The sequence below is a fragment of the Wyeomyia smithii genome, chromosome 2, assembly GCF_029784165.1.
Source record: "Wyeomyia smithii strain HCP4-BCI-WySm-NY-G18 chromosome 2, ASM2978416v1, whole genome shotgun sequence".
Taxonomy (NCBI): Eukaryota; Metazoa; Arthropoda; class Insecta; order Diptera; family Culicidae; genus Wyeomyia; species Wyeomyia smithii.
The window spans coordinates 16145003-16172393 of NC_073695.1; the positions used below are offsets into that span (position 1 = coordinate 16145003).

At 35.9% G+C, this 27391-nt stretch overlaps 3 protein-coding genes across 4 annotated transcripts in view; 1 reads left to right on the forward strand and 2 right to left on the reverse strand.

Moving 5' to 3' along the window:
• The first annotated feature begins 1281 nt into the window (after positions 1-1281).
• The window catches only part of LOC129724542 (retinol dehydrogenase 12-like), a 59748-nt gene continuing 33638 nt past the window's right edge, over positions 1282-27391 (forward strand). Inside the window, exons 1-2 of one of the 2 annotated variants that reach the window (XM_055679528.1) lie at positions 1282-1860; positions 1926-2129. In XM_055679528.1, coding sequence (XP_055535503.1) covers positions 2041-2129 — 89 coding nt within the window. In that variant the 5' untranslated portion in view covers positions 1282-1860; positions 1926-2040. Of the gene's footprint in view, positions 2130-27391 lie in introns of both variants that reach the window. The other variant, XM_055679527.1, reaches the window with a different exon arrangement.
• Positions 13562-15244, reverse strand: LOC129724543 (uncharacterized). The gene is made up of 2 exons (XM_055679530.1): positions 14485-15244; positions 13562-14412 (listed from the first exon to the last, which is right to left on the reverse strand). Exons 1-2 carry the CDS (start codon positions 15242-15244, stop codon positions 14306-14308), a joined length of 867 nt encoding a protein of 288 aa, XP_055535505.1. The 3' UTR covers positions 13562-14305.
• Positions 15291-19859, reverse strand: LOC129724544 (uncharacterized). The gene is made up of 6 exons (XM_055679531.1): positions 19703-19859; positions 19570-19647; positions 17552-17656; positions 17385-17495; positions 17239-17331; positions 15291-15654 (listed from the first exon to the last, which is right to left on the reverse strand). Exons 1-6 carry the CDS (start codon positions 19812-19814, stop codon positions 15305-15307), a joined length of 849 nt encoding a protein of 282 aa, XP_055535506.1. The 5' UTR covers positions 19815-19859; the 3' UTR covers positions 15291-15304.

A 27391-nucleotide genomic window follows, 5' to 3' on the forward strand; every position in this document is an offset into this window, starting at 1 on the left:
CGGGGAATGTCACCAAAACCCCCCATTGCGGCGAAAAAAAACCGTTTTCTATCGAGCGAAAAAAATCCGAGCGAACGAAACAACAGTTTGGATGTCAACATTCTTAAACATCGTTCGTAACGCAGGGAAACCATTTCAACCATTCAAATCGCGAATGAAACAATTAGTTAGGTACATTAAAAAAGAAGTCGTCCACAGTTCAGAACAATAATAAATTAGGTTTCACCCCGAAGAAAGTGGTATATATAAAGCAGATTATAACTGGGAGGTACGTTGTTGAAAATAGAAGTAAAATATACGTATCTGTAACTTAACCTAAAACGCACATGAAATACTTACCGCTAATTGTAGACTAACTGATCATCGCTGGGAAAAAAAGCGAAGAATTAGAAGACCTGAAAGGTAGGACATAAAGGAAAGATTCCGGACATAAAAACCAAGAAAACACTGAATAATTAAAAAATATTATAAATATCTTCAACACGTTCCTTAGAACTTAAAATATTGTATTACAGCTCTGTAGCTGTTAAGTGAGCTACTAAAAGAACGGTGTATGTTTCGACTTCGATTTTATACATTTTCAATAACACTGCTTACGTCAGTTTTGGCGTCCGCCTTTTAGGTGCTTTAAAAATTGGATAGATTTTACAGTTTTTTCTTTGAAAATTAATTATTTTACAGATTTGTGAGCTTTAGAAATTTTGATCTTCTTATAGATTCAATAAATTGTGTAAATTTGATAGACTCTAAAACCTGTAGATGTTGAGGAAATGTAGTTTCGAACGGGTTTAAGGTTTTTGCATTTTTTAGAGATTTTGAAGTTATAATAGACTCTGTATCTTTCATAAAATGAACAATTATATCATGTAGAAACTATCTCTTCCAATCCAATGAAAGTCATAGATATTATTTCGTGCGTTACATTCCAACCTGTTGGTCAAATCAAAACAAAAACGTAAAAAATCTGGAGCACACGTCGCGCGTGAATTGCGTGACGTGAGTGGAAGCGCTTAACATGCGGGCCATAATTTATTATAATCAGTCAAAATAGTTCCATCCCCCAGCAAGACAAGAGTAATTCACAAATAAAATTCATTTTAAAAGCCATCTAAAACACGCACATCGTCTGGGTGATTTGAAACGAAAAATGAAGTTTACGTGCTCACGAGTGCACCTTCGGCGCATTAGTATTTATGTGCGCCAGTGTAGACATACGCAATGCTTTGCAGCCTGGCGCGCAGCACAGGGGCTCACGCTTTCTGGTGCGCCTATATGCTGTTCATTCGTCCGATCGCAGTCGATCTGTTCAGTTGGCGGAAATCCCTAACGGGCGCGGGTTTTTGCAAAATAATAATAATAATTGATCATTGTAAGTGTTTTCGGCTATCCTGTGCGTTCGTCTTTCGATCGGAAATTCGCTCCGTTTTTGGAGTTTCGAAATTGATAAAGGCGCGGAGAACGTGACGTTTTTTTTTTGCTTCAGTTGAGGTTACCTGTCCAGTAGGAGGCCAGCTCTCCAACTCTAGGGACTATATAATTAGTATATTACTGCAGTTATAGGCAGTCAGTGCATATTAGTTCGGAACAAGCCGGTACGTGATTGGATTTGCGATCGCAAATTACTGACATTGAGGTTGGCCGACCGAAGGCTAGCAGAGCCGACCGACGGGAGAACCAAGTCCGGAGAGATTTATAGCCCGCGCGCGTGTTTTATTTTCTGAAGTGCAGGGCTGATGTAATTCCGAGATTAAACAATGTGCCCTAATTAACGGACGGGTGATTTCGAAGATACCTGCTTACAGTGATTGATCTGTGAAGAAGTTGTTTGTGATAGTTCCCAAAGTGTAAAATCTGCTACTGGTGACTCCGTTTTAGACGGATAGTGAGTCAATTGTAGTAAAGTTGGTGTGAATTTATGTCTTCAGGAACGGCAGGAACCGATAACGGAGGGCCCGAACTTCGTTACGTGAATAAAACGGATGACGCAGCTCTACTTCTGGAGGATCAACAACTATTGCGGTTTCACTACTGGCTTCTCTAATGGCGCACAAAACCGATGACACGTTTATGGTCGTCAGCATTTGTCTGGCCGCCGGAATAGTCAGTTTCGCAGTCGTCTACTTCGTAAGGTAGGGTTGCTTTTTTTTGTAGACCAGTAAGGTTGAGTTAAACAGCTGTTGATAACTGCAAACACAGCAACATTGTGCGCGAAGGAGTGAGTTTAATCATTTAACAGTTTCACAGAGAGCAAAAAGATTCTAAATTTTGCTTTCAAGATTCCTGATTGCAATGTCAGAAAGCACGATCTCGGGCCGGATACAATCAAAACATTTTTTCAAAATTTTTCGAAAATTGGAATTTAGATGTGTTACAGATTATATATTCCTCATGTTGATTGGGATATTCAAAATAAACTTATTCACTAACTTAAGTTTGTGGTTCAAAATTTATACATTTCCGAAATTGGTGGCAGGTACTTCAGTTTTCTGACGATTAAATTTTATGTGAGTTCATGAGCCGATAAACTCGAGCCGCAAGAAAAAACATTTGTAACATTTATTGGCGAATTCCGGACCGAAATTCGGACCGGGTCCAAAATTTTACTTCGATATCGGCCAATACAATGTTAACGATACTTCAACTTTAGAACTTTACAACGAAACTTCAACTTTACACTGAAACAATATAAGCTCAATGACCCCAAATAGCATAACACACGTTAATCAAGTTTTTTACATATCCACTTAAAGCCACGGGTGTCCAGCTTAATGACGTTACAAGTGCTCAGATTGCGGAAAGAAACCGAATTAATTGATCCACAGAGAATTGCTGGTAAATGTCCTTGTATGTATGTATCCTTGTCATGATCAATGTCGTACATTTCAAACGTAGCAAGCCGTTGCTATTTTTTTTGCACACCTGATGACCTGACGGCAAGGTAACTGTCAGCAGCAGCCACTCGATGAACGGCAGTGCTGTTGTCCATGTTTGTGCATGATCTGATCGCAGTAAATATTCGACAATAGGAAAAGGTCGATTAGAAGCTGTGAAACAACATGATGATGATCAGCTGGTGGGTATGCAAATGATTGTATTTGCCCTAATAGCTTTAGGTTAATAACAATCATTAGCAGCGAGGCGTTTAAGTACATTTTATTTATATTTACTCAGCTGCAGCTTTCTTGTTCCTGTTTTCTAGAAATAGAAAACGCTTGCTATTTTTAATTAGATCGCAATTTGTCTGAAAACAAACGAAAGCTTTGTTATGCTTCGCATGTTTTAACGACAAACTTTCTAATTCGCAAAACAGTATGTTTGTAAACGAGTACTGATATACGGCAAAGGAACCCCCTTTAATATAAAAGAAACACGAGAAATTCTGTAAGATTCCATGTGACAAATCGGGGTGGAATCGATCAGCCATGAAATTTATACATTCTATTGAAAATATTTGTATTTTTGATATGTACACACCAAATGATGATTTTTGAACTAAAAATCTCATTCCCAGCGATAGCGAAGGATAGCGGAATTTTAGGTTAAAATCTATTAAATTTGGCTCATGGCTCGATTTTGTTGCAAAAGGTCAGAAATTGTTACGTAAAGTTTTCCGAGAAATGCGATGCGTTTGCCGAAAAATACAAATTAAATTTTGTAAATACAAAATAATCTATCTTGCAACACTTCCGGTCAAAAATAACATTTCTTCTGGATTCCTTACTTTGTTTACTTCAAAAATCAACTATCATTTTTCTCGGTCGTCTTACGTCTATAAATTGTAGGAAATAGAAAATAGTGATTTGACAAACAAATGCATCATCATCAATCCTGCAACAAAGAAAGAGTCTCATTCCAAACGACACCGAAATTGAGATTTTTCCAAAGTGACACTAGACGAATGATTCCTCCACCTTTGATCAAATCTTAATGGTCGTGTCCAAATTTTTGCGTTTTCGTGGTCACTTCGTATGGAATGACCCAATTTCAATTGGGTATTGGAGAATTTCAAATTTAAAAGCTAAATCGTTCGAAATAATTTGTATTCACGCAACATTCTCTCCTTTGAGTTCACCGTTGAGTATTGACGTTTAATTGGTATGGTAAGTACTGTATAACATTGGTTTTTAGATGCTTTACGACCTACATTGTCCCATTGCATATTTTTCGTTAGTAGGCTTCTTAGTATCATGATGCGATTTCCAAATTCAATCAAGCCTTACATTATACGGCGATTTTCCTTCGCACGAAACGGTAAAACAAAACAAAAAAACTCATGGAAATATTGAAAAATCATCAGCTTTCAACTGCAAAGTTTGCATGAACATGTTATCAATCAGATAAAAAATTGAAAGAGTATCATGGAATGGAATGAAATTGATCACCTGATAAATCTTGTAAATACTACAAGGTATACAGCCCTAGGGTTGTTTGGAATGGTGACGTGGGACTAAACACTGTAATTAGGGGATTTTTTGTTACAAAATATACAGAGTCTGCAGACAGAATCAATGTGTTTATATCCAGCCTCCCCTGGAAATCAATTTTTGGAATATGTTCAACAACACTCAGAGAAGGATCATTTATATTTGGCGATATTATGCCTTTAGTATTTTTTTTTGTGCAAAAAAATATGTATTTAACAAGGCACAAGCATATCGTGCTTGTTGAAGAAGCACCAAGAATTTCTCATAATGCGTCAAAGTCAGAATTATCTCTATATCCTCAAAAACCAAATCCAATAATGCTTACGTTATCATAATGAATGGTTTTGTCTTATTTTACTCTAACCAAATCCACTCTATAGTATGGATCTTACTTTCAAAATAATATGGAAGCCCTTACAAAGGTTCATCAATTGGAAAACATAAGAAAATATTTTGAACAAATTTCCTAACAAGTTCCAGCAAAAAATCGTAGAGATCCACAATTACATTTTTATTTTTTGCTTGACAATTGTTTCATTTGCCTGCAACTACATTCGCTGTATTACGAAGACAGGAAATATACGTTTATTATGGTAAAGCTTAGAATAATAATATATCATCTAACAATTTTGAAATGTAAAAAGAGATTCTGTACGAATCTTACTAAATCAACTAAAAAATCACAAGCATTCGCAGGTTCTTACTCTTCTATAAATGTATATATTTAGGAATTTACTCTTTCGATACTATCCGGTCACGATTATTTAGTTCATATCGAAGATAAAATTAAATAAATATCCGTTGCAAAAATTTACAATTCTTGTTGAGTAATTTATGGCAATCATATTTATGAAATAAACTTTCAATCACCATCAACAGCAGCATTGTAGTTTTTTCTCAATTGCATACGAATAGAAATGTACGAACAAAAGTGTACCACTGCAATACGAATAGTACTGCTGCAGTACGAATAGAAGAGTACCACTGCAATCATAGACGACGAGAGACCTGCGGATCTATACTCCACTGGTACTGTTGCTTTTACTGGCATGTTTTCTTTCAAGACATCAGTTTTTATTAGGTTCTACAGTACCTAACACGCAGGTTTAGAGATTGTTCAAGGATGGGTATTGTTTCAAACTTTTAGGAAAACTTTTACCTTCGAGACATCATATTAGTCTAAGCTCATGGAAGCAAAAATAAATTGACCTATTGGGACGGGGAGACTCTGTCAATTTTTATTTCGAAATTGATAAAGGGAATATCACAGGGAACGGATGGTGTCCATTCACGTCGTCTGTGCTAGGAATGCTCGCATGTAATTGGTTCATTATTCGCGTAAATTTGTTATTGAAATTATTATCAATTTTACCGCTTAGCAATGAAATTAGAGTGATAATTAACACATTACAAAATTGTTATACATTTTATCTATCCAACAACATATTGGTTATTGTTATCCGTCATGTGGTTATGCTGTTATTAGCGTTTGAAATCTGACGCAACATTTGCCCGTTTCATTTCCAATTTTACAGAATGCATCCCAGTATAGTAAACAAAGACGTGTCCCACGTCAAAAGTACTGATCAAAAGATACTACACACCAGCTCTCCATACTACACCCTCTGAAGCGATGTTGGACAACAGGTTCAAACTTATCCCAGACCGTCCAACGTCACGGACGGGTCCGAAATTACGCCCGCTATTCTGACGCATGATAGGAAACAGTCAAGAGTGGCATATATCAGCTTAATCAGGTTTATTAGGAACCCGTGTTCAAGCATTGTCTGCCGTAATTTGTTGCGCCTAACGGAATCGTAACAAACATATGAGCCGTTGCGAACCAGAGTGGTCTATGTGCCATCGAGCAAACTGTTCAGGAGAAGCAATTTTCGAAAAATCTCTGAATAAAATTCTGTTCAACGGATTCTCTCAAACAAAATATTCTAATATAAAGGTCATGAAGTGGTTTAACATTGGGATACATAAAATTAACAGTTTCTCTGCGAAATCGGAGATTTTATCTCACCAATGTACATAGACCACTCTGACTACATATATATATTCACTGGAATCCTCGAATCGTTTCGGAACAGAGTGGTCTATGTACACAAACCCGGTAAATGACAAAGAAAATGACGGTAAATCGTAGAAAATGGCTAGTGTCACATGTTATATGATACATATAGCATGTCACATGTAAGATGTCACGTGTTACATTGCATGTAACACAACATATTACATATTACATAATATTTTACATGTTACATTTTTCGAGTTACATTACGTGTAACATATCACGTGTGACATGTACAAAACAAGTGGCATGTTCCTTATCACATGTAATATGCTACATGTTACGTGTTACATGATAGTATTACATCGATTTATGTACATAGACTACTCTGTTCCGAAACAAAACGGCCATTCTGTTTCGGACGAATTTTCAACACGGAATAAATCAGCTTTGAAATTCTTTTTCTATAGACAGGCCCAATAAGTCCACCCTGCTGGTTTCTCTTCCGTCTAAACTTTTAAAATGAGCCGATGAATTGCATGCAACAGCTGTTTACTAGAGATGGTTGGGTTTCGGATTTTTAAACCCGAAAGCCGAACCCGACCCGTACCCGTCGGGTTCGGGTTTGAAAATGTTTGAAGGTGTCGGGTACGGGTCAGGTTCGGGTTTGGTGTAAAAAAAATTTTCGGGTTCGGGTCGGGCTCGGGTTTAAAAAAGGTCGGATTTAGGTCTGAAAACCCGAAACCCGACTATATCAAATAAGCATTTTTGTAAGATGATGATGTGTAATTTCATGCAATTGCAAAAACACTAGCATTTCAATACCATTCCAGGCCCAAAGCTTCAGGGCAGCCTCAAATTGGTACAAAAAATCTACCCCTCAAAAAAAATCTCCGGTTCGGGTCGGGTTCGGGTTTCACAGTTTCGGGTTCGGTTTTCACAAAAATAAAATTTTCGGGTTCGGGTCGGGTTCGGCTTTGATCGAAAAACAAAGTTTCGGGTTCGGGTCGGGTTCGGATTTCAACCGAAAAAAAAATTCGGGTACGGGTTTGAAAAATGCCAAACCCGACCATCTCTACTGTTTACTACCGAATGCGAGAAGTGAGCCGCCCTTTTCTTAAACTAAAACTAACTTAAAAAAAAACAATTTTTAACCTGTCAGTGATCTAGAACATTGCACAACGGTTAAATCCTGAAACATTCTGAATTTAAGGTCTTGAAATATTTGATGGAACCAGGACGAAACCGATTTTTTCGAACTGTTAACTGGGAAAAACACAAAAATGACTTGAAATTGTGGAAAACATAGCACATAGTGCGTTCCATGTCTCTAAGCACGATTTCAAATAAATGCTATAAACATAATTTAGGAGCAAACTAAATTTCCATTTCTCTCTTATTTGTTCTTCAAAATTTGGTTCTAGTCAATCGTAGGCCAATGGTCAAATTTTCGATCCAGGCTACCGTGTCCTTCGAGGAGTGCACTGGTGTCAAATCTGACTAAAACAGTACTGAGTGGTTATGTTTACGGATTAGGCAGCAGTCCCCGATTGAGACACTCTCGGTATTCGTCTGTTGTTACGAATGGCTCGAAGTGCATACCACACTCACATATGGCTTGCTAAACCACTACCTTTTTAGCGGACTTTTCGATAAAAATTAATGTCTCCGCCTCGTCAACGCAGTCTGGCCATCCCGAACTGTATAGTACTCGGAAGCGTTTTGTAACGGGTGACAACTGAAAATTTGGATTTTTTTTTACTACTATCAAAAAAGTGGATGAACTTTGAGAAAAACTGATTTATTCCTCACGAAGATACAATCATTATGAATAGGGTTACCATTTGGTCGGGGCTGAAAATCAGGACAACTTTTTCCGGTACAAATTTGATATGTGTTTTTTTTTTTAGGTATCAATAAATAAAATACGTAATTTAAGATTCACACTTCAAAACACGTCACTCGTTCATTTATTTAAAGTATTTCTCGGACGATGCAATTTTGCAACTTTGATTCATTAGGCATTAGTAGATACCTAAAAAATGCAACACACGTAAACTCTTTAAAACTGTTTAAAATTACACGGTTTTCTGATTTTCATATTTCAGTTGAAAGCGTGCAACTTTCTAAGCAAAACGTGATTTTTAAAAATGTTTATCGTTGTCCTCCGATTTTTAAATGAAGAATAACAAACCGCTCGAAATACCTCAAATGACAATTCTCCCATATACCGTACGTGTGCGAAATGTCATTTAAGACATTTCGAGCAATTTTTTATTCTTCATTTAAAAAACTAAGGAAAACGAGGAAAATTTTTTAAAAATCACGTATTGCTCAGAAAACGCGGTTTTTTCAAATGATATATAAAAACTGGTATTCAGCTTTTTACGCGCCATAATGGCGGACGCTAAAATGCAAAATTAAGTATTAAATCATCCACCCTTTTGACAACTTTGCTCATGTCAATTTGAAGTCTTCAAGTATTTTATCAAAAGGAAGTGAATCTGGCAACATTTGTGTTGTCAATGTCTCAGAAATCCTGTAACTAACGTAAGCAGAGAGGTTCGCATATCACGAACACGCATTATAGCGACCGCCATTATGGTGCGAAAAAAACTGGATAGCTTTAGGACCCAAAAGTCAGATAGTTGAGGGTTGCAAGAACTAGACAATTTCTCTCGGCAAAATTCAACCAAAGAAAAAAAAATCATTCAAAATGAGTCTGTTTCATTCCGGAGTCAAAATAAAAGTACTGAACAATCTTCAAAATTTCTGACCATCCGACATCATTCAGAAAAATCAGGACAAATGCTAAAATATGAAAAATAAATCAGGACGCTTCAAACGGATCTCAAAATCAGGACATGTCCTGCTAAATCAGGACGGATGGTATCCCTAATTATGAACGCAATTATGAACAAGAGCGTTGTACCATAGGATTATTTAGTCCCTAGATAAGTAATGCCGCTGGCGTCGCTGGATATTGATAGGTTATGTATAGAGTTGATCTGCTGGGGAACGTAACGTCAAACGTCGTTACACTGAACGGAATCATGGAGCCTTTATTAGATGATTTATTATTCAGAAGTATTAGAAAATCATTCGAAATACTCGATGCATTGATAATTTACGTCAAATGAAATGATTCGCTATGCATACTGGTAAAAAAATGTTATCAATGGATGATTTAGCATTTACATATATTTTTAGTGATATTTGTCCATAGTTGACAGCATGAATTTCAAGCGCATATGTGAAATAGAATCATCCAGGAAAGCCCCATTAACCTATTCACAACAATTATACTTGAAAATTTGCACGATGAAACTATTTAGTATGGTTAGAGAACAGATTAATCTTTAATAAGCAATGATGAGTAATAAGAGTTTGAAGTTTATTTTTGGAGGTAAAAATTGATTTCTCTCCGCCGGGAATGGTTTGAGGAAATCGTATACAAACATGAACTGTTTTACGATTCAGTTCCACACCGTTTCGCTTTCGATGTGCGCGTCTATAATCTCTCCCATAGTTAATAACAATCATGCTATTTTTAACTGATAACTGATAACTGATAACTGATCATGTTTTTCTTCTGAACAGAATACTTTTTCTTGTGTGTTTGAACTACGCAAGCAAAAGATGAAAATCAGTTCTAAAATGAGGTACATTCGTTACTCGGGACTCGTTGTTGTAGCTGCTGATATTTGTTTTGTTTTTTTGCATAAAAGAGTAAAGGAAAGAAATATTTTTACTTTTGTTAACACGCATAGTCTGACAACCTGTATGAGACTTAACGTGAGTGTGAGCAGCTTTTAAAATCTCTTCAAGCTTCGTAGGGGGATAAAGTCAAGCAAAAGATAATACATTTATGTGCGAGCAATTTGGTTCAGTGTAGTCTGCTTTTTCTACACGCTGCTTTATTTTAACTCTAATTTGATTAGGATCTACTCAGTTTGGTATTCTTATGCAAAATGTCAAAAAGTGAGTTATTGGGTACTGGATTATTGAGTAACATTTACCCAAATTTTCATAATTACCAGTTTTGAGTTATTATCCATGATGTTTACTCACCCCTTTATATGTCAAAAGTTTTCAACAGCGATATTATCTGTTTCCGAAGAACAATTGGTGTCGCTTTTTATTCGTTTGCTAGCAGTAAGTATTTGATCTTTCATCAAATCAATAATTTCCTAATCAATTACATTACAAACAACATGTAACAATATTCCATAACAATTTCAGGCCAACATCATTATTGCAGAGGATTTGAAAACATAAAAAACATCTCTTCAAAATGAACAACCGCATGTTGTGTGTCCTGCGATGCCGTTTTAAGTCGGGCTTTTATTCGTGATAATGAACGGAAACATTTGTATCGATGTACAGTGCCCAATACATGCAATCGATACAATTTAAATCCTGCGCAGTGTTTGGTGACGGATGATGACGGATTTTCTGGTGTGCGTACTGTACAAAAACATGAGCCATAGTTCACGGGCAACTGTGAACCGGTTGGTTGCCGCATTATATAAAGACCCGTGAATGATTTAAAACTTTTATAATGTTTCGATGAAAAATAAATCTATGATTTTGATTGTTCTGAATTTATTTTATTTATTGAGTCAGATTCACAAAAACCAGAAATCATCAAATTTCCAAATTTAGGCAAACTGGGTAACTTGTACTCATTTTCGTTAATTCCTGGTTTGCATAAACAGAGTAGATTCTAATCAGTTTTTGACGTATGACGCCCTTACTCAGAGGTGAGTAACCGTAAAAGTACTCAAAAATGGGTCATATCTAACTCACTTTAGAGTAACAAATAATGAGCGTGTACGTAACACTCAGGTAGAAATCTTGCAGAAGTTAGTGCAAAATGAACTACTCGAATGGTACCACACTCTGAATAATATCATCACATACATAAGACATACGTAAAACCACAGATAACAGATATCCAAGCTAGAACAAAAAACTCCAGAAATCACGTGTAAGATTTCAAATTCTTACTCGTTCGGAATGCTAACGACATCTTTCTGCAACTTGCGACTTCAACCACTTTAGTGATGGCAGCGCTGGATTATAGTCAAAGCTGCCAGACGCATGTAAATTCTCACAAATAGTAGAGTCGCTGTTTTTGCAACGATGTAAAACTGTTTTTGTGAGGTTTGAGTATTTTGTTTTTCATATTTTTCAAAATTGTCGATTATGTACAAATTACGACTGCTTAAAATTTCTACATTAAAAAACGGCAACGCTTCTAATTGCAGTAATATCCATAAGCGCTGGGAAATTATCGATTTTATCGAATCATTGACCACTAAGTGTTCTTAGCGCCACCATACTGCGTATTGCGACATGCTAAAAAACCGTTGCGTCTTTTTACACATGAAGCAAAATTAGGTTGAATGTCTGTTATCTGTGGTAAAACTGAATTTTTTTTTCTAATTCACGTTCCCCATAGTACTCCGTACCCCGTCCTGTCCAACTGCTCGACAAATTATGGACAAAATGAATTTTCTTTTTCTCGGCTTTATCGAGCCCCAAAGAAAATCCCATAAGGAACTGTCTAAAAGTTATTTACAAAATCAATGCAGCATTTTTCGAGTAGAAACGAGACGAATGCAGGTACACTGCCTTCAAAAACAACTCAAATAGAGTTTTTATTCAGAGCGTGGTACCATTCGAGTAGTTCATTTTGTACCAACTTTAATATTATTTCTTCCTGAGTGTTACGTATGTCTTATGTATGTGGTACTACTTTAGGACTTCAAATTCGTCATACAAAATTGTTCAGAATTGTTCTTATTAAATTAACTATCGGCTTACGAAAAAAATGAACGCGAGTGATAATTTTCATCTTTGCATAAAGGGGAGTTGTTGAGACAGTAACGTAACTGTGATCAATGATGGTGATCGGCGATAAAATCGACGATGAACATTCGATTATTTTCAGCGTGTGAGTCAACTTCGTCTCTCAGTCGGTTCCAACATTTATCGTACGAAATGCCAGTCCGAGTGAACCAATTCGGAGATTCGCTGAGATAATTCATTCTCTCTCAGAGATGGAATTTCCAATAGCTCTAGAAACCGATGATTACCTCTTCGCTGATAGAATCGAAGTGTCAAAACAAAAGAGAAGAATCGCGAGATGAGAAGCGATTGCGATCGCTTGGACAATTATCCCCCTTTCTTTCTAAGTCACAAGTGTTGACAGCAAAATATGGTTTTCATCGTTTAACAAAATGTTGCTGTGCTGTTGTCAACTCAATGTTCCTTTGTTTGTCGGTTTTATTTGCATCGAAGGTTTGTTCGCTGATGTATGTTGGCCGATATCGAAGTTTTTTTTAAACAAGCAAAAACCTGCACACATTTTGGAAAAAAAAAATCCGCATATATAAATAGATTCTAAAAAAGTTTCCAAGCTATGCAAAAATTCACAAAAAATATTTGCCATTTGAAAAAACAAAATCGGCCACGGACTCTGAAAATCTGCATTTCACAGTCAATTCTGTAAATCTAGTATCCCTGCTTTGTGCTGCCTTTAAGTTGGTCTAACGCTTGCAGTTTTTTCCCTCTCTGAGTTTTTGGTTTACGATACAATTTTACGATTATTGGGACCAGCGTTGCCAGATCGATTTTGTCGATATCTGGAAAAAATTAAATAAAAATCTGGAAAAAATCTGGATCGTCTTGAAAAGACGTTTTGCAGGAAAATTTTGTTTTCGTTCTGATTTTTTGTTTCCGTTCGAAAATATGAACATTTTAGATTCTTTTAAGGGGGGAGATTAAAGAAAATCTATAGCGAATCCAAGAAGTTAGAATTTTTTTGTCGTAGTAAGTATGCTCAAAAGAAACACAAAGACTTAGGGGTCGTTCACCAGTTATATAGAAAAAAAAGGAGAGGAGGGGTGGGGGTGGTTTGTACAATCTTACAATATCTTATTTTAGGAGATGGGGGATGAATTGATTCTTACATTTCAATTTAAATTGATTGGTATATTTCGGATAGCTGAAAATCAAAGATTTAAAGAATTGCAATTTCGTAACAAAGAACAGTTTAATCAACAGTACTATTTTTATAATATTTATTTAACAGTGATAATAATAATATTTATTTGATAATAACACTTCGACATGTTGTTCATAGTTATTCATTCGTCCTGTCATACATCGTATTGTTGTATTTTTCCCTAATTTTGTTATTAAATGTTATCGTTCCGTCCTTTTCTTTGTTTCTTTTAACAAAACTTTTCGTTGCTAATATTCCCTTCATTGTAGTTGTATGTAACCGATTTCGGTGTTTGGTGTTGTTTAAATTATAATCCGAAAATTGTCTCTCGACAGTTGCGGAGGAGTGTGGCAAACTCAACATGTCGGGAATAAACTTTCTTAAATAAGGGAACGCGTATGAAGACGATTCTCTTTTGGTGGACAATATTTTGCCCCAAAAAGACTCCGCATTTGTTACATCTAAATCTAATTCATTAAAATCTATGTTTCTGATTTCTCTGAACTCGTTATCTACCTCTTGGTAGTCGACTGGATCTACCAGGTTAGGAAACAACTCCATCAATGGGAGGATTGACATGTTTTTTTTCTCTTACGTTTAACGGATCAATAATTGTTAAATTCATAGCAATATTATCGGTAAAATTTAATCGTTTTAAAATTTGTTTGCATAACGTTATATAGAAACGCATAGCGTTGGTCTTAAACCTATTCACTTCATCTAATCCTAAATGGAGCTCTCCCAATAGTTTAGCACTTTCTGTGCCTACATACACATCTTTTAAAACTACGTAGTTTTCATCGACGAAATTCACTGCGTTTAGATTCGTCAAAGTTTGTAAATAATTATTTTTCATGAAGTTGTCGAGTATTGTTTTGAACAACCTTGACACACTCGAATGTAGCTTATAAAGCTCGGGGGTTTCGCTTTGAAAAAGCTTGTTAAGCTTGTTACAAGGCCTAGAAAACAAGACAAAAAAGTTGAATATATTTCAGTTGGAGGGTCGTTCAGCATATCAAAAATAAGCATACCTAAAACATAGGACAAAAATGTTAGATATAGTTTGGTTGTAGGGTCATTCAGCATGTCAAAAATGAAACGCACTTTCACCGTCTCGTTTCTCTCGGCGTTAACTAGTAGTCCAAAATATATTTGCAATGCTTCGTAGCGATCTAACAAACGCCGAACCACGGCTTCCAGAGACAACCACCGTGTGGCGCTTGGGTGTAGCATTTTCACGGGTTTATATTCAAGCAAAACTTGAATTTCCTCAAACCTGCTTGTTCGCATGGGGCTGTTGCTCAGGTAATTATAAATTTCTCGACAAAGTTGCTCGATGTTATCCGGCACATGTTTGCAAGCATAAGATGAGCAGAGAGCTATGCTGTGGCATGTACATTTTAAAATTAACAGCGACGGAACATCCCTTTTAAGCAGCGCGCTCAAAGATTTGTCATGTCCAGTCATATTGTTGGCACCGTCAGCAGCATATCCGATCAACTGATTTTTATATGGAATTTTGTCTCGTTCAAAACATCCTGTAACATGGTTGTACAGAGTTCGGGAATCAGTTTCAACCACTTCAACTAAATCGTAGAAAATATCCATTATTTTCAGACGATCTTCTTGCCATTGTGTGCTAATGTGTGCTAATGACTTTTTACTAGATATATCTGTAGATTCATCTGCGATCAAGTTGAATGGTGTTTCTCGCATAATTGTACTAATTTCCTCGTGCTGACCCTCCCCTACGAAATTGACGATCATTGCGGTTGCCTTCGTTCTTCCCATTCGTATAGACTTGGCTATTTCGGAGTCAGGGCATATGAGTCGAAGAGCAGCAGCTATCGCCTAAATTTCAAAGGCTGACTTGTTCTGACCAACCGCCCAGGTAACCAAAAATAGCTCTGCATTCCTAACGCTATCGTTGATCTTCGTACTCACATATTTCTCCATGGCAGTTTTTTGGTTTCCCACATCCACTAGGTTTTTCGCGTTAGTTTTATGCTTCTGGGTGGCTCCATGCCTTTGCATGTCCTTTATGCCAGCAATGCATTTCACGTCTGTTCGGCAGACTTTGCAAAATCCAGCATATACATCAGTTTTATTTGCCTCTAGCCATGGCATTTTGCATTCCCAGTCTATTTTGTATTTTGATAATGCTTTGTTTTTCTTTTTTTGTTTACCTAAAACGTCAGCATCTAAAATTAGAACGAAATTCTAAAATTAATTTTCATTCCAATGAAACGCAATGTTTTTTGCTTTTCCTTATTCTAATTGAATTCACAAATAGACTGATGCTGTCAAAAATCACCTTTTTTCATTTTTCCTTCAAGAACTTAACTAGTGTTTTTTGTTTATTTTAACAGGATGTGAAGTAAATTTCAGAAAAAAAATTCCCTGATTTTTTCAGGTTTTTCCAGAAGATTTATGTATTTTCTAGATATTTTTTTTACTTAGAATCAGTAGTATGAGTTGAGAATCCAGATAAAACCGATTATAAATAACAACCACCTCAGTATTTAATTGGCTCCGTAGAACATAAATTTGTATTGTGCCGTGTCAAATAAATGTTGTGTGAACAAGAAAAAAAAAACACTTCAGTAGCATTTTGATCGCGCCGCTCATCGATGGAACCGACAACACTGAGGCTGTCGATTTGGCAGAATGCGCGGTAATGGCCATTGCGGTTGACCATCTCAAAGTAAAACTAAATGACAGTCCAGCTTGGATCTTCAACTGATCAACATGTAGATTCAAATAAGTTTAAAACGTTCCGAACGAATCCGGGTTAATAATTTATGTCATATAACTTTCAGTGGTTTTGTAAACAATTACCGTAAAACACCCTAATTCTGTGTGGCTCCCGTGCGCTTCGAATCAAAATATAAAAAAAATATATATAAATTTCAAAAAAGTGTTTTGAGGTGTTTTTCTGTATACAAAAAATTATCTTCAACATACTTTTTAAAATTTTTTCTTATAATTGGTATTTTTTCACATTTTGATACAAGATGCACAGGATAATGAACCGCGTGGAATTAGGGTCCCAAACGGTATCACAGAAATTAGATTGAATTGAAGTTTTTATTTCAATGCAAAATTTCGAAAAATTTTCGATATAAACAGTGCATTTGTGATGATTGGAGATCTAACTGAAATAAATTTGTATACCTGAATTGATAATTTCCGCACGGTTTTTTTTTCCACAACTTACATTCAGATTTCTTGTATACTTTTCAAAAAATCATGAGAAGAAAAAAAAACATTGAAAATCGGTTCCTTTAAAAAAAAAAAAATCTCTAAATTTATATAAAAAAACCTGAGTTTTAAATCGACTTTTCATACCAAATATTTTTAGGCTTATTTCATTTTTTTTTCTAGAAAATATGTTATAGAAATAGTTCAATCCTTAAAATAATGAATTATTTCGTGGGCTACCGATTGAAATTGGTTCGTATAATCGAATCTCGTCTCGTATCGCCTGCAATCCGAACGCTAACCGTAGGCTGCAAAATCTGTGTATATGTAATAACGTAACATATAAAGAAAAACTTTGCCTTTTTGTGCAACAAAAATTATGTTTCAATTCCAAACATTTCCCTAACTTTCTCTGAACGATTTGCTAACAACATCTAATGAAGAGCGATGCAATTTTTGATGCATAGCGTTTTTAATCGATTTCAATAATATTTCAAAACAATTGTTTACTATTACTTTTTTCTGATTGGTAAATTTCTCAAACAGGTTCAAATAAAAACAGATTTTTAATGTCAAAAACTTACCATCGCTTAAAACGCTTCCCTTACTGGAGTGGCCGGAAGCGGTTGATTGATCGGAAGTGGTTGACTGCATCACAGTTATCTTGTCGTTTCGATCTAAAATAAATAAAATTAAAAATTATTTTATGGTAAAATAAAAAAAAACTTACCATCGCTCGTAACGCTTTCCTTACTGGAGTTGCCAGAAGTGGTGGACTGACCAGAAGCGGATGATTGACCAGAAGTGGTTGACTGCATCACAGTTACCTCGTCGTTCAGATCTGGAATAAATAAAAAGAAAGCTATTTCATGTTAAATTTAAAAAACAAAAACTTACCATCGCTCGAAACGCTTTCCTTACTGGAAGAAGTGGTGGGCTGGCCGGAAGCGGATGATTGACCGGAAGTGGTTAACTGCATCACAGTTATCTCGCCGTTCCGATCTAAAATGAATAAATAAGAAGGTTATTTTTTGTTCAAATTTAAACAAAAAAAGCTCACCATCGTTCGGAACGCTTTCCGCCGTTCAATGACTGAAAGTGGTTGCCTGGCAAAGAGCGGTGGATTGACTGAGAGCGTCAATCTGTAACTTAGTTCCTATCTCGTTATTGTTATCTGATATGAAAAAAAACATGAGTCAAATAGAATCAAGCAAAATTTTCTACCTTATTTGTATGTTTTTTTCTTGATCTGATATACATCTAAACTAAAAGTTTTGGTTATTTTCAAACCGTAAGCGGGGCAATTTATTATTAGAAGTCATTTAGTTATGATTTTGTCACGTTGAGGAAACATTTTAATAACAGCTTTGGAGATATGACTATGGCTATACGGTAAGGTTTTTTTACCCGGTAAAATTCAATATTTTCTGAAAATTTCATATATTGCATTGAGGCCTTTAAATTGATCACTATCATATCCTTCGCGTTGAAAAGACCTCAAGGTATTCTAGCATTGAAAAAGAGATGTGGAATCGTAGAGCTTTGCGCGACCTACAGGAAAATAGCTTAAGATCCTGCAAAATGTATGCGTGAATTGTTTCAATACTATGCAAAAACTCTTGAATAATTGGCTATTACTGTGAGTGATAAAAGCTGGCTAGAAATACCTTTAAAGGCAACAAAACACCAGTAAGTTTACTTCAAAATGGTTTGAAATAGCTCTGGACGATTTTTATCGTTTATAACGAGCAATACTAAACTAAATTTAGTCGAAAAGGAATGCTTTCGAAGATCAACAAAAATTGCTTTCGATTGCAGTTGAAAACGACCGAATGTCCAAGATGTTCTACAGTTCTTTTCCTTTTTCAACTTAAAAACACACGTCTGTCAAATTCTCAATGTAATAAAGTAGATCAATAATTTATAATTTAAATTCGTTTTCGTTTTAGAGTCGGTAGTAAATTTGATTCTTACAGCCTCAAGTACAGGGACGATCCATTAATGATGTAACGCAAAATTTGGAAAAAAATTACTCCCCCCCTCCCCGTTGTCACAAGCTGTCACAACTTCCTTGCCCCCCCCCCCCCCCTAATTACGTCATTTTTTTATTATTTATCGACGACATAGAAAGCCGAGACAGTAACTTTAGCATCATTGCTGATTTTTGAAAGACCATCAATATTAAGTTCCTCTTCTTCAATCATTTCGCAATCCAAATCTTCTCCACATGTTACAATAGTCAAGCGTTCTTATTTACGTTTTGTCACAATTTTTGTATTGATTGGATTTAGAGACACTAAACATTAATGAAATTGCGCTGTCATTCATAAACGAACATGCACGGTAAACCTGAATTAGCGAACATTATGCGTTTTTAACGAGAGAAAAAAATTGTCATTTATTTTATCTTAAGCAAAAAAGGGATCGTAGAACTGGATCGAAAAATGAATGATGCAAATATCATGAATAGTTCTGAGTTGAACTCTGTAGTTTGGAAGGTATGTGACTTTTTTATTTATTTATTTTTTTAGTTGAAATGTGATGTCACACTCAAGTTACCCAACCCCCCCCCCCCCCATATGTCACAAAATGTCACAATAATCGAAACACCCTCACCCCCCTAAACGCGTTACATCATTAATGGATGGTCCCTACAAACTGAACTCGATTGCACAGAACTCGAAAGAAAGTTACAAAGTTTGTCGGTCTCAAAATTGATATCCTGGAAAAACTACAAAATATCCTTGTTTACTACAACAAAGCTTGGGAACAGCTAAAAATCCTAGTTAACAATTTTAATAATAAATAAATAATGATATTATCTATAACGCGAAATATTTTTAAACCGTCCTGCTGTCTCCGAGAACTTAACAAATTTAAGGTTAAAATTTAATTAAAAAATGCCAAACACTCACCATCACTTGAATTGCTTCCAGTGGTTGGGTGACCGGAAGCAGTCGAATGACCGGAAGCACGAATGCCTCGTGAATTTGCTGAATAATAAAATATTTCAATAAAAATGTTTTATTTTAAGGTTAGAATACCTACCTTCATTTAAAACCCTTCTTGATTGCGTCGATCCAGGAACGCGATGGAAAAAGTTTGTTAACTTGACAATATTCCCTGTGGTTTTGTTTGCTAATTTGGTATTTTTACGCATTTTGTTCCTAATTTTAAAATAATTATTCGCACGACACGTAAACGAGACAGAAAATCGGATGAGAAAGTGTCGGTATTTATCGTTAATATCGATAATCTCTTCTTATCGATAATATCGTTGCTTTGGTACAAAAAACTTTTCAGCGGCCTCGCACTCTTCTGCCAGCGCCAGGTCGACTCGGTTGAAAAAACGTCGATAAAAACTTGAAAGGGTCGATGCTATCGATGACGATATAGCTCGATTTCCCCATCGCTAAATAACCAGTAAGATATAGCAGAACAGTGTTTGGCAGTTGACAGCGGACAAGACCCAGTGAAAAATAAATGCTTTTCATTATTTTGTACACTGAAAAAAATGTGAGTTATGGTAAAATCTGGAAAAATCTGGATTATTTATGAAAAATCTGGATAATTGAACATAAAATCTGCCTATCTGGATACATGTTCAAAAATCTGGATAATCCAGATAAATCTGGATACCTGACAACACTGATTGGGACACTCTCACTCACAAGGTGATTCAAACCAAAGATTTTCGTTCCACGGCTCGATCGGATCGGTAGACGATAATGAATTACCGATCGAAACCGATGAGAGAATCGAGAAAGCGTATGAACAAGCGACAATAAACTCGCCTACAGTTAACAGGGTATAAAGTTCACGGAGAATTTTTTCGGCAGTTTGTTTGTCACACAAGTTCTCTTCTCGAGAGACGATACAAAACATCCCCAGTCAGAATTTCATGGAACGCGATTCGGACCATCGGACCCGCTTCTCTCAAAATTCATGCGGGTTGAACGAAATTCGCTCGAAATACACGATCTCCCGCATTGGTGTATGTGCGCTGGACGCTCTTTTTCTGTTTTTTCGTCTTTCTCTTTTGGCGCCGGGCATATTCTTTCGGTTTTTTTTCTGTCTTTCTCGCATTGGCGCAGACCTTATTCTCACCGATAGCAACGTCGCGCAAACAGATGCACGGTTTATTGTATTGGTGTGTGTGTTGAACTTTCTTTATTCTCTTCGATAGCAAACGTAGCGCAGTTTTTATTTTGAATCGAGTTGTTAATAAAAGTTCGATTATTTCGTGTCGCGTTGGAAATTTTTTTCGCGTGTTTTGATCGTCGCGGCGGTTTCTAAAGTATCGAAAGTGTTTTCCGGGCTGCTGGCAAACAGTGTGTGGTTTTTTTTGGTGCTAAGTTTGCTGGAATGCAGCGGTGTGAAAAACTTTTTATATTGTGGTGAAAAAAAATGTAAAACTCATGGGGTGAAGTGCGGTGTTTATTGAAAAGTGAAGTGGAAGATCTAGTAAATTTTAAACGGATTTGATCCGAGCTAGATTACAAAGGAATGCTGGTTCGCAACCAGCAAGTGTGTTCTTTGGTGGTTTTAAGGAAGAGGTGGTTCCTAGATATTCGATATTCGAGAATGGATTACTTCTTTTCGAGATTATTCTTTTATATCAACATATAGTGCGATTGCACTCGCCAGGTAAGTGCCATCCAAAACAATGAAAAACAAGTTTTACTGTAAACTTCATTTGTTGAAGTTTTTGTTTTTGTTTTTACTGCTGAAGTTTTTTTTTTGTTTTTACTGCTGAAATGATCTAACAAGTAGCGAATGTTTCATGATTTCAAATATTAGTTTACCACAATTGCATATGTGAAAACCAGCAATTGTCAACAGGTCATGCTAAGTTTAAATAATGTTAAAAATTGGCTATAGATACTATCATGCCAGTGTCAGCTTGATGTGTTTTTTTAATTGTCGACATTCTAGAAAGTTCCTAAAATTGTAGACTGCCGTGAATTACCGTTATAAGATGTATTTTTAACTCGCTTTTTAGCGCTTAGTTTTTGAAATAAATATTGCATATTTTGTCTATTCACCCACAATTAATTCAATTTATTTAAGTAATTATTAATATTATTAATTTAAAGAAAAAAACAAAAAAAAGGTCCAAATAAAAACATAATTTACTGTTTTTTGAACAAAAAGCAGGATGGCCACTCTAAATAAATTGTCTATTTCCCGGGATTTCCCGATTTTCCGATAATATTCAATAAAATTTCCCGGTGTTTAATTATTAAAACATATAATAAACAAAATCAATTTTTACATGTTTATTTATACCTTGCAAAAAATAGTGTTACAAAACTATAAAAACATTTCTGCTTCATCGTTTATAGTTGTTCGTCGACAATAGTAGCAGGTACATAGTGATCTGTTGTACAATTCTAGCCTTCTATTTTTATCTCCAAATCGTTGACAATCTTCGCCTTCTCGCGCTAGCTTGCTTCTTTCTGTCAACCTACTCTTAAGCTCGCCATGCTTTGTATCAGGGTGCCGATGTATGGGATAAGATTTGGGGCGTAGAAGTTTTTTCTTCTCAATATAAGTCGTCATGCGAAATTCGATCTCAAGCAGACTTTGGGAAAAAGAGCCTCAGAGTGACCAATGAAAAAATGCACATAAAATTATCAAAATTATTTTATCATGCAAAATATGTGAAATGCTGAGATCTTTTATCTCAAAAAAAAAAATTTTTTCTCGAAAAACTTAGATCATGGACTTACGAAATTTTCGAGCTGGGGCCAATGGAACGTATGAGAATATTTTCTCATGGTCCGTAAAATAAAATCAACTGACACAATTTGAAAAAATATTATTCAAAGCAATCAAAGTAAAACGCGACTTTTCTTAGGTATGCACATAATCAACTGTGGAAGTACCGAAATTCGCGTTCAAAAGATGCGTGAAAAATCACAACAAAAAACTACGTAAAAAGCAAATCATGACCGTTTGACAGGAACTCGATAAATATGAGTTAATTTTTAAACCAGCGTACAACACGTACTTACGAAATCGTCTTGAAAATTTGAAAATATGTAAAAAAATTGTTCTGCCAAAAATATTAAAAAACAATTTGTGCTCAATCTTACAAGTCTTTAAATGCCTTTAATTTTACATAGTTATAATTTGAAATGAAAAAAAAATTAAAAAAATTTTTTTTGTTACAATATTGTATTTTTTTTCAAATCTAGGAATTGATTTGCTTTGATAGGCAACATTCTTATAAGTTTCTTAAATACAAGTTTTTTATTATTACATGCATTAGAACTAGAGAGAGTGGTAATTCGCGGCAAAACAATTGGAAATTCGCGGGTGGCAAAATAGAAAGTATTCAAAATTCGCGGTAATTTCGCGGCAACCTTCTTCTTCAGAAAACAAGAAACAACTGGTTTAGTTAAATATTATATTTAATTAACCGGTTTATTTTTTAATATATTTAACCTGACGATTCATGATTTCTTTGCATTGACAAGTACATACTGTGTCAAATTGTCTTCAGCCAAATTTTGGTGTCGATGGGCTCGTACTATTCAAGTTATACTGGCTCACGCTGCGTTCCGTATCTACCAAGTGAAACGCTGAAAATTGTAGTACCAATCTGCTGTACTTAGTTCCCCTTGCATATGGCTGCATGTACTTAGTTCATCTTGCAAGTTCGATTTCATGACTGCCAAAGTCTCTGCTCGAAGAGTATCTAGTAACCGAACCTTTCGAAAATTCAACCCAGGCTAAAAAAATCGGGTTGCAAGAGAGCAATAGTACTGCGAGGAAAAGACGTCGCGTTGCCATCGAGGTGCCAAGTCTTCTTCAGCTTTGTCCATGTTGCTCGTTTTGATGAATTCCGCAGGTTTTAAATCGAAATGTTTCATGAATGACATAGAATGTTGCTATTTTTCATTACTTTCACGGCATTTCGCGGGTTTTTGTAATTTTCGCGGCTGATGCCGAAGTTCGCGTAATTCGCGGCTTCCGCGAAATCGCGATTTACCACTGTCCCTAATTGGAACCAAAACGCTTTTCAAATTATATTGCTTATGTTAAAACGATCTGAATATCTACGAAAAAGTCATGTGTCTTCTAGTCGCAAGCAAATGCGAAGTTTCATTCAAGTCAAAAATGCACATGTTTTATCATCCATTTCGCGTTAAAATACATATCACTCGATTGATTTATTTGAAAACATGAATGAAAATCGTTACGTTTTAAAATTTTTAGGGTAGATTGCCAAGGTTGGGGACATGAAAATTTTAGTTTTCTGATATCTTACAAAAAGTCCTGATTTAAAGGCTCTAGAAATTTTTTTCTTTTTTTTTTGTAGATGTTTTTGATGTAGGAAAAATCGAAAACCGATCAACTGGTTCATGAGTTATGAATTTTCTGGAAATGAAAGCATTGAATTAAGGTCGTTTTTTATGGTCGGTTGTTTTTAAAGATAGAGAAAAACATTTTTTTTAAAGTTACTTCAAATTAACGGAGCTATTACATTATAGAACAACTTTTTCTTCTATTTACGAAGACAAAACAGTTAAATACTTGATTCTATCGAAAATTTGGGTCACCCTAATTTTTGATAATTTTTCAATGAGCGTTTTTTCGTATTTTACAACTTTGTAAAAGAAAGTTTTTTCCTTAAAATATTGCTATAGAGCTCTAGACTCAAATTTCCCCCTAAATTTGGTTTCTGGACCATTGTGCATTGAAAAATATATTTTGAAGTTAAATTGCATTTTCAGTTATTTAAAAGTCGGGAGTCAATTTGACGTATGATTATTAGGGTGGGGAAAAGTGAACGATTTTCCAGAACCAAGTTTTTTTGGTTTCTTTTGGGCCCCAAACAACCACCAACTTACCGGAAGTCGATTGGTTTTGTCTCCGCTTGGCGCATTGCATTTCAAATTTGTATGAAAATTTATTTGGGAAAACCTACTTTTTTGCATTTACCTTCCTAGAGAGCTCAATAATGATCTAATAATGCACTACATTATGTAAAAGTATAGTATTTTAGATGCCTAACAACTTTGCAGAAGGCACTGAAGAGTTAGAATGACCCTAAGAAGAGCAATAGCTGTTCAAAGTTGAGTATGTCGATTTAAATGCAGGAAATCTTGTTTTCTGCCAACATTACCAATTTACCGGCGCCAGTAGGATTCCCATCAGAAATAACCTGTCGTAACGAGTTTATACACTCAGCTGGATGAAACAAACAAATTCACGAAGTAGAAAAAAAAACAAGTACTACCGTTTTCCAATTGGAAACGGTTAACTGCCCCACTGCTATATTCTAGACTAAATTGTTTTCCTCTCTTTCACACTTGATGAACGAGTGGAAACGTGGCATCAAAGTATGAGTGTTGGCAGGAGTTGATTTGATTTATTCTGATAGCGAAACGGTCTGCAATGGTGAACAATTTTCATATTTTGTCATAAGAATTTGGTACAGGTGTCTTTGAGCAGATTATGTGAACTGCTGTTGTATAAGAAAGATGAAAGACAATTAGATTGTATCCGTTCTCGTTAGAATGTGATACTGTTTTCTTTTTGCTGTTCGCATGATTCGACTTTTCGCGCGCACAGATTTATCGTTTTAGGTGTAATGCCGGTTATGCCACACGATTCCTATGGCGGTGGGTTCGTGCGTCATTTAATGTAGAATTCGGTGTAATACTTTTCCACTAGAGTTGTTCGTTTCTAGTTGCGAGCTGCATCTGAATTTTACTTGCACCGCGTAAGAAAGTGTATTTGGATTTTGGAATACTTAAAAATTCAAAAAAAAAAAACAATGCGACGGTTTTATTTTGTAAGATATGTTCTCTTACTTCTATTTTGGATTTCTTCAGCTTTTGAATATTTTTTTCTAGCTTCCACGCAAATTAAGGTAAAATTTTTAAAGATGACACGGGTTCGAAACCATGAAACCAATTTTGACAACATTGGCATTTTGCAAATTTATTAGGAATGTAGTATTGTTACTTATGCTTACATGGTTTTTTTTTTATTTTTCGAGCTTTGGATGCATGGATGTTGCCAAATTTAAAATTTAATAGGAATATTCCCTCGTGCGTCTACGAAAACGATAATCGCGTTGTTACTACTTATTTGTCCTTACGCCGGTTGCCGTAGTATGAATGATAATATTGATTGTGATTAACGGTTAAACAGACTATTGACAGACTACCCTATTGCCTGCACGAAAAACTCGGATTTTCCATCCATCAGTCTACGTGAAAATAACGTTTCGTTGTTACCCGTGTGTACGGCGCGAATAGTATTTACGAGATTGATAGCTTCCATATCGGTACGTCGTGTTGAAATCATATATAACTTGCTAGAGGCTAGCTATCCGGCAAACTTTGTCCCGCTCATTTATACTTTCTTCATCTTAACTCTGGCTATTAACGACAGTTTCACTTGTTTTTTTTTACCGAATATTCGTGACTTCAGGTGTGTTTTTCGCGGTATCGTAGCGTTTTTTCTTTTAGGACAGACGAAGTCTATACGAGAGACGTCGCTACTTGATCTGTAAGGTAGAAAACTAAATGTCCGGTTGACCAAACCCCTAAGAATTCCGCGTCGATACATCCCATGAGGTCGTATTATCTACAGATAAATCAACAACGTGCAATAGTTTTCGGTGTAGAGAGGATCACCTTACGAGGAGATGTCCGATTAAGTCCAGTATCTTTGCGTATGCCTATTATTGCGGTGTTGCTTCATCAAACTGAAAAAGTTCGGAACACATTATGAATTTCGTGGCGGATGTAATGAACTTGTAGGCGCGACATTTAGTCTAAAAAACTTGACACTCGAAATTAGTGAATCGTTTACCAAAACGAACCCTGCTGTATACCCTGCCCTTTCTCCAAAATCCCAGTGATTTCTCGTGAAGTGCAGAGGTGTTCTCGGCTTCCAATAAAGCGAGTATCACGTCAACATATTCCCATATAAACTCCTTCTTTGACCTGCATTCGGATGCGGCCGGCGCTGGTATTGCCTTACATAAAGAATAAGATCTCCAGTTTTTACACATTGAGGATGCATGTTGGTCCCGAGCTTCATCTGTTGGTTCTCTGTGTAATTACAGCTGATCTGGCAATAACGGAGTAGCAACCGCGGGCGGTCAATCATGCTCATGCTCATGCTCATGCTCAGCTGGATGAAACAAACAAATTCAGGTCAATATTCTAGGCGTAGGTAAAATCTACAATGTGGTTCAGAGGTGACTTCTGATAGAAATCTGACTAACGCCGGTACACTGGCAGTGTTGGCAGAAAAAATGATTTGCAACATAAATTTCGACATACTCAACTTTATACAGCTCCAGTATTTTTTGGGACACCCTAGCTCTTTGATGTCTTCGGCCAAGTTGTTAGGCATCAAAAAACCTACCAGTTGAAGTCATGAAACCTATGGTTTGAGCCACTTTGAGATCTTTAGGAAGGAAAATGCAAGAACGTTGGTTTTTTCATACAAATCTCCATTTAAATTTGAAATGCAATGCGCCAAGCGTAGACTAAACCAATCGACTTCCGATAAATTTAGGATTGTTTGGGGCTCCAAATAGAACAAAAAAAGCTTGGTTCTGGCTTTCTGCTATCAAGTTTCGTTTTTTCCATATAACGATTCCCCACCCTAATGATTATCCTTTTACGCACATTGAAATATGATTATCTTTCCAGAGTTAACAAAATCTAGTAAAAATGATGAACACAAAACGGAAAAAAACTAGAA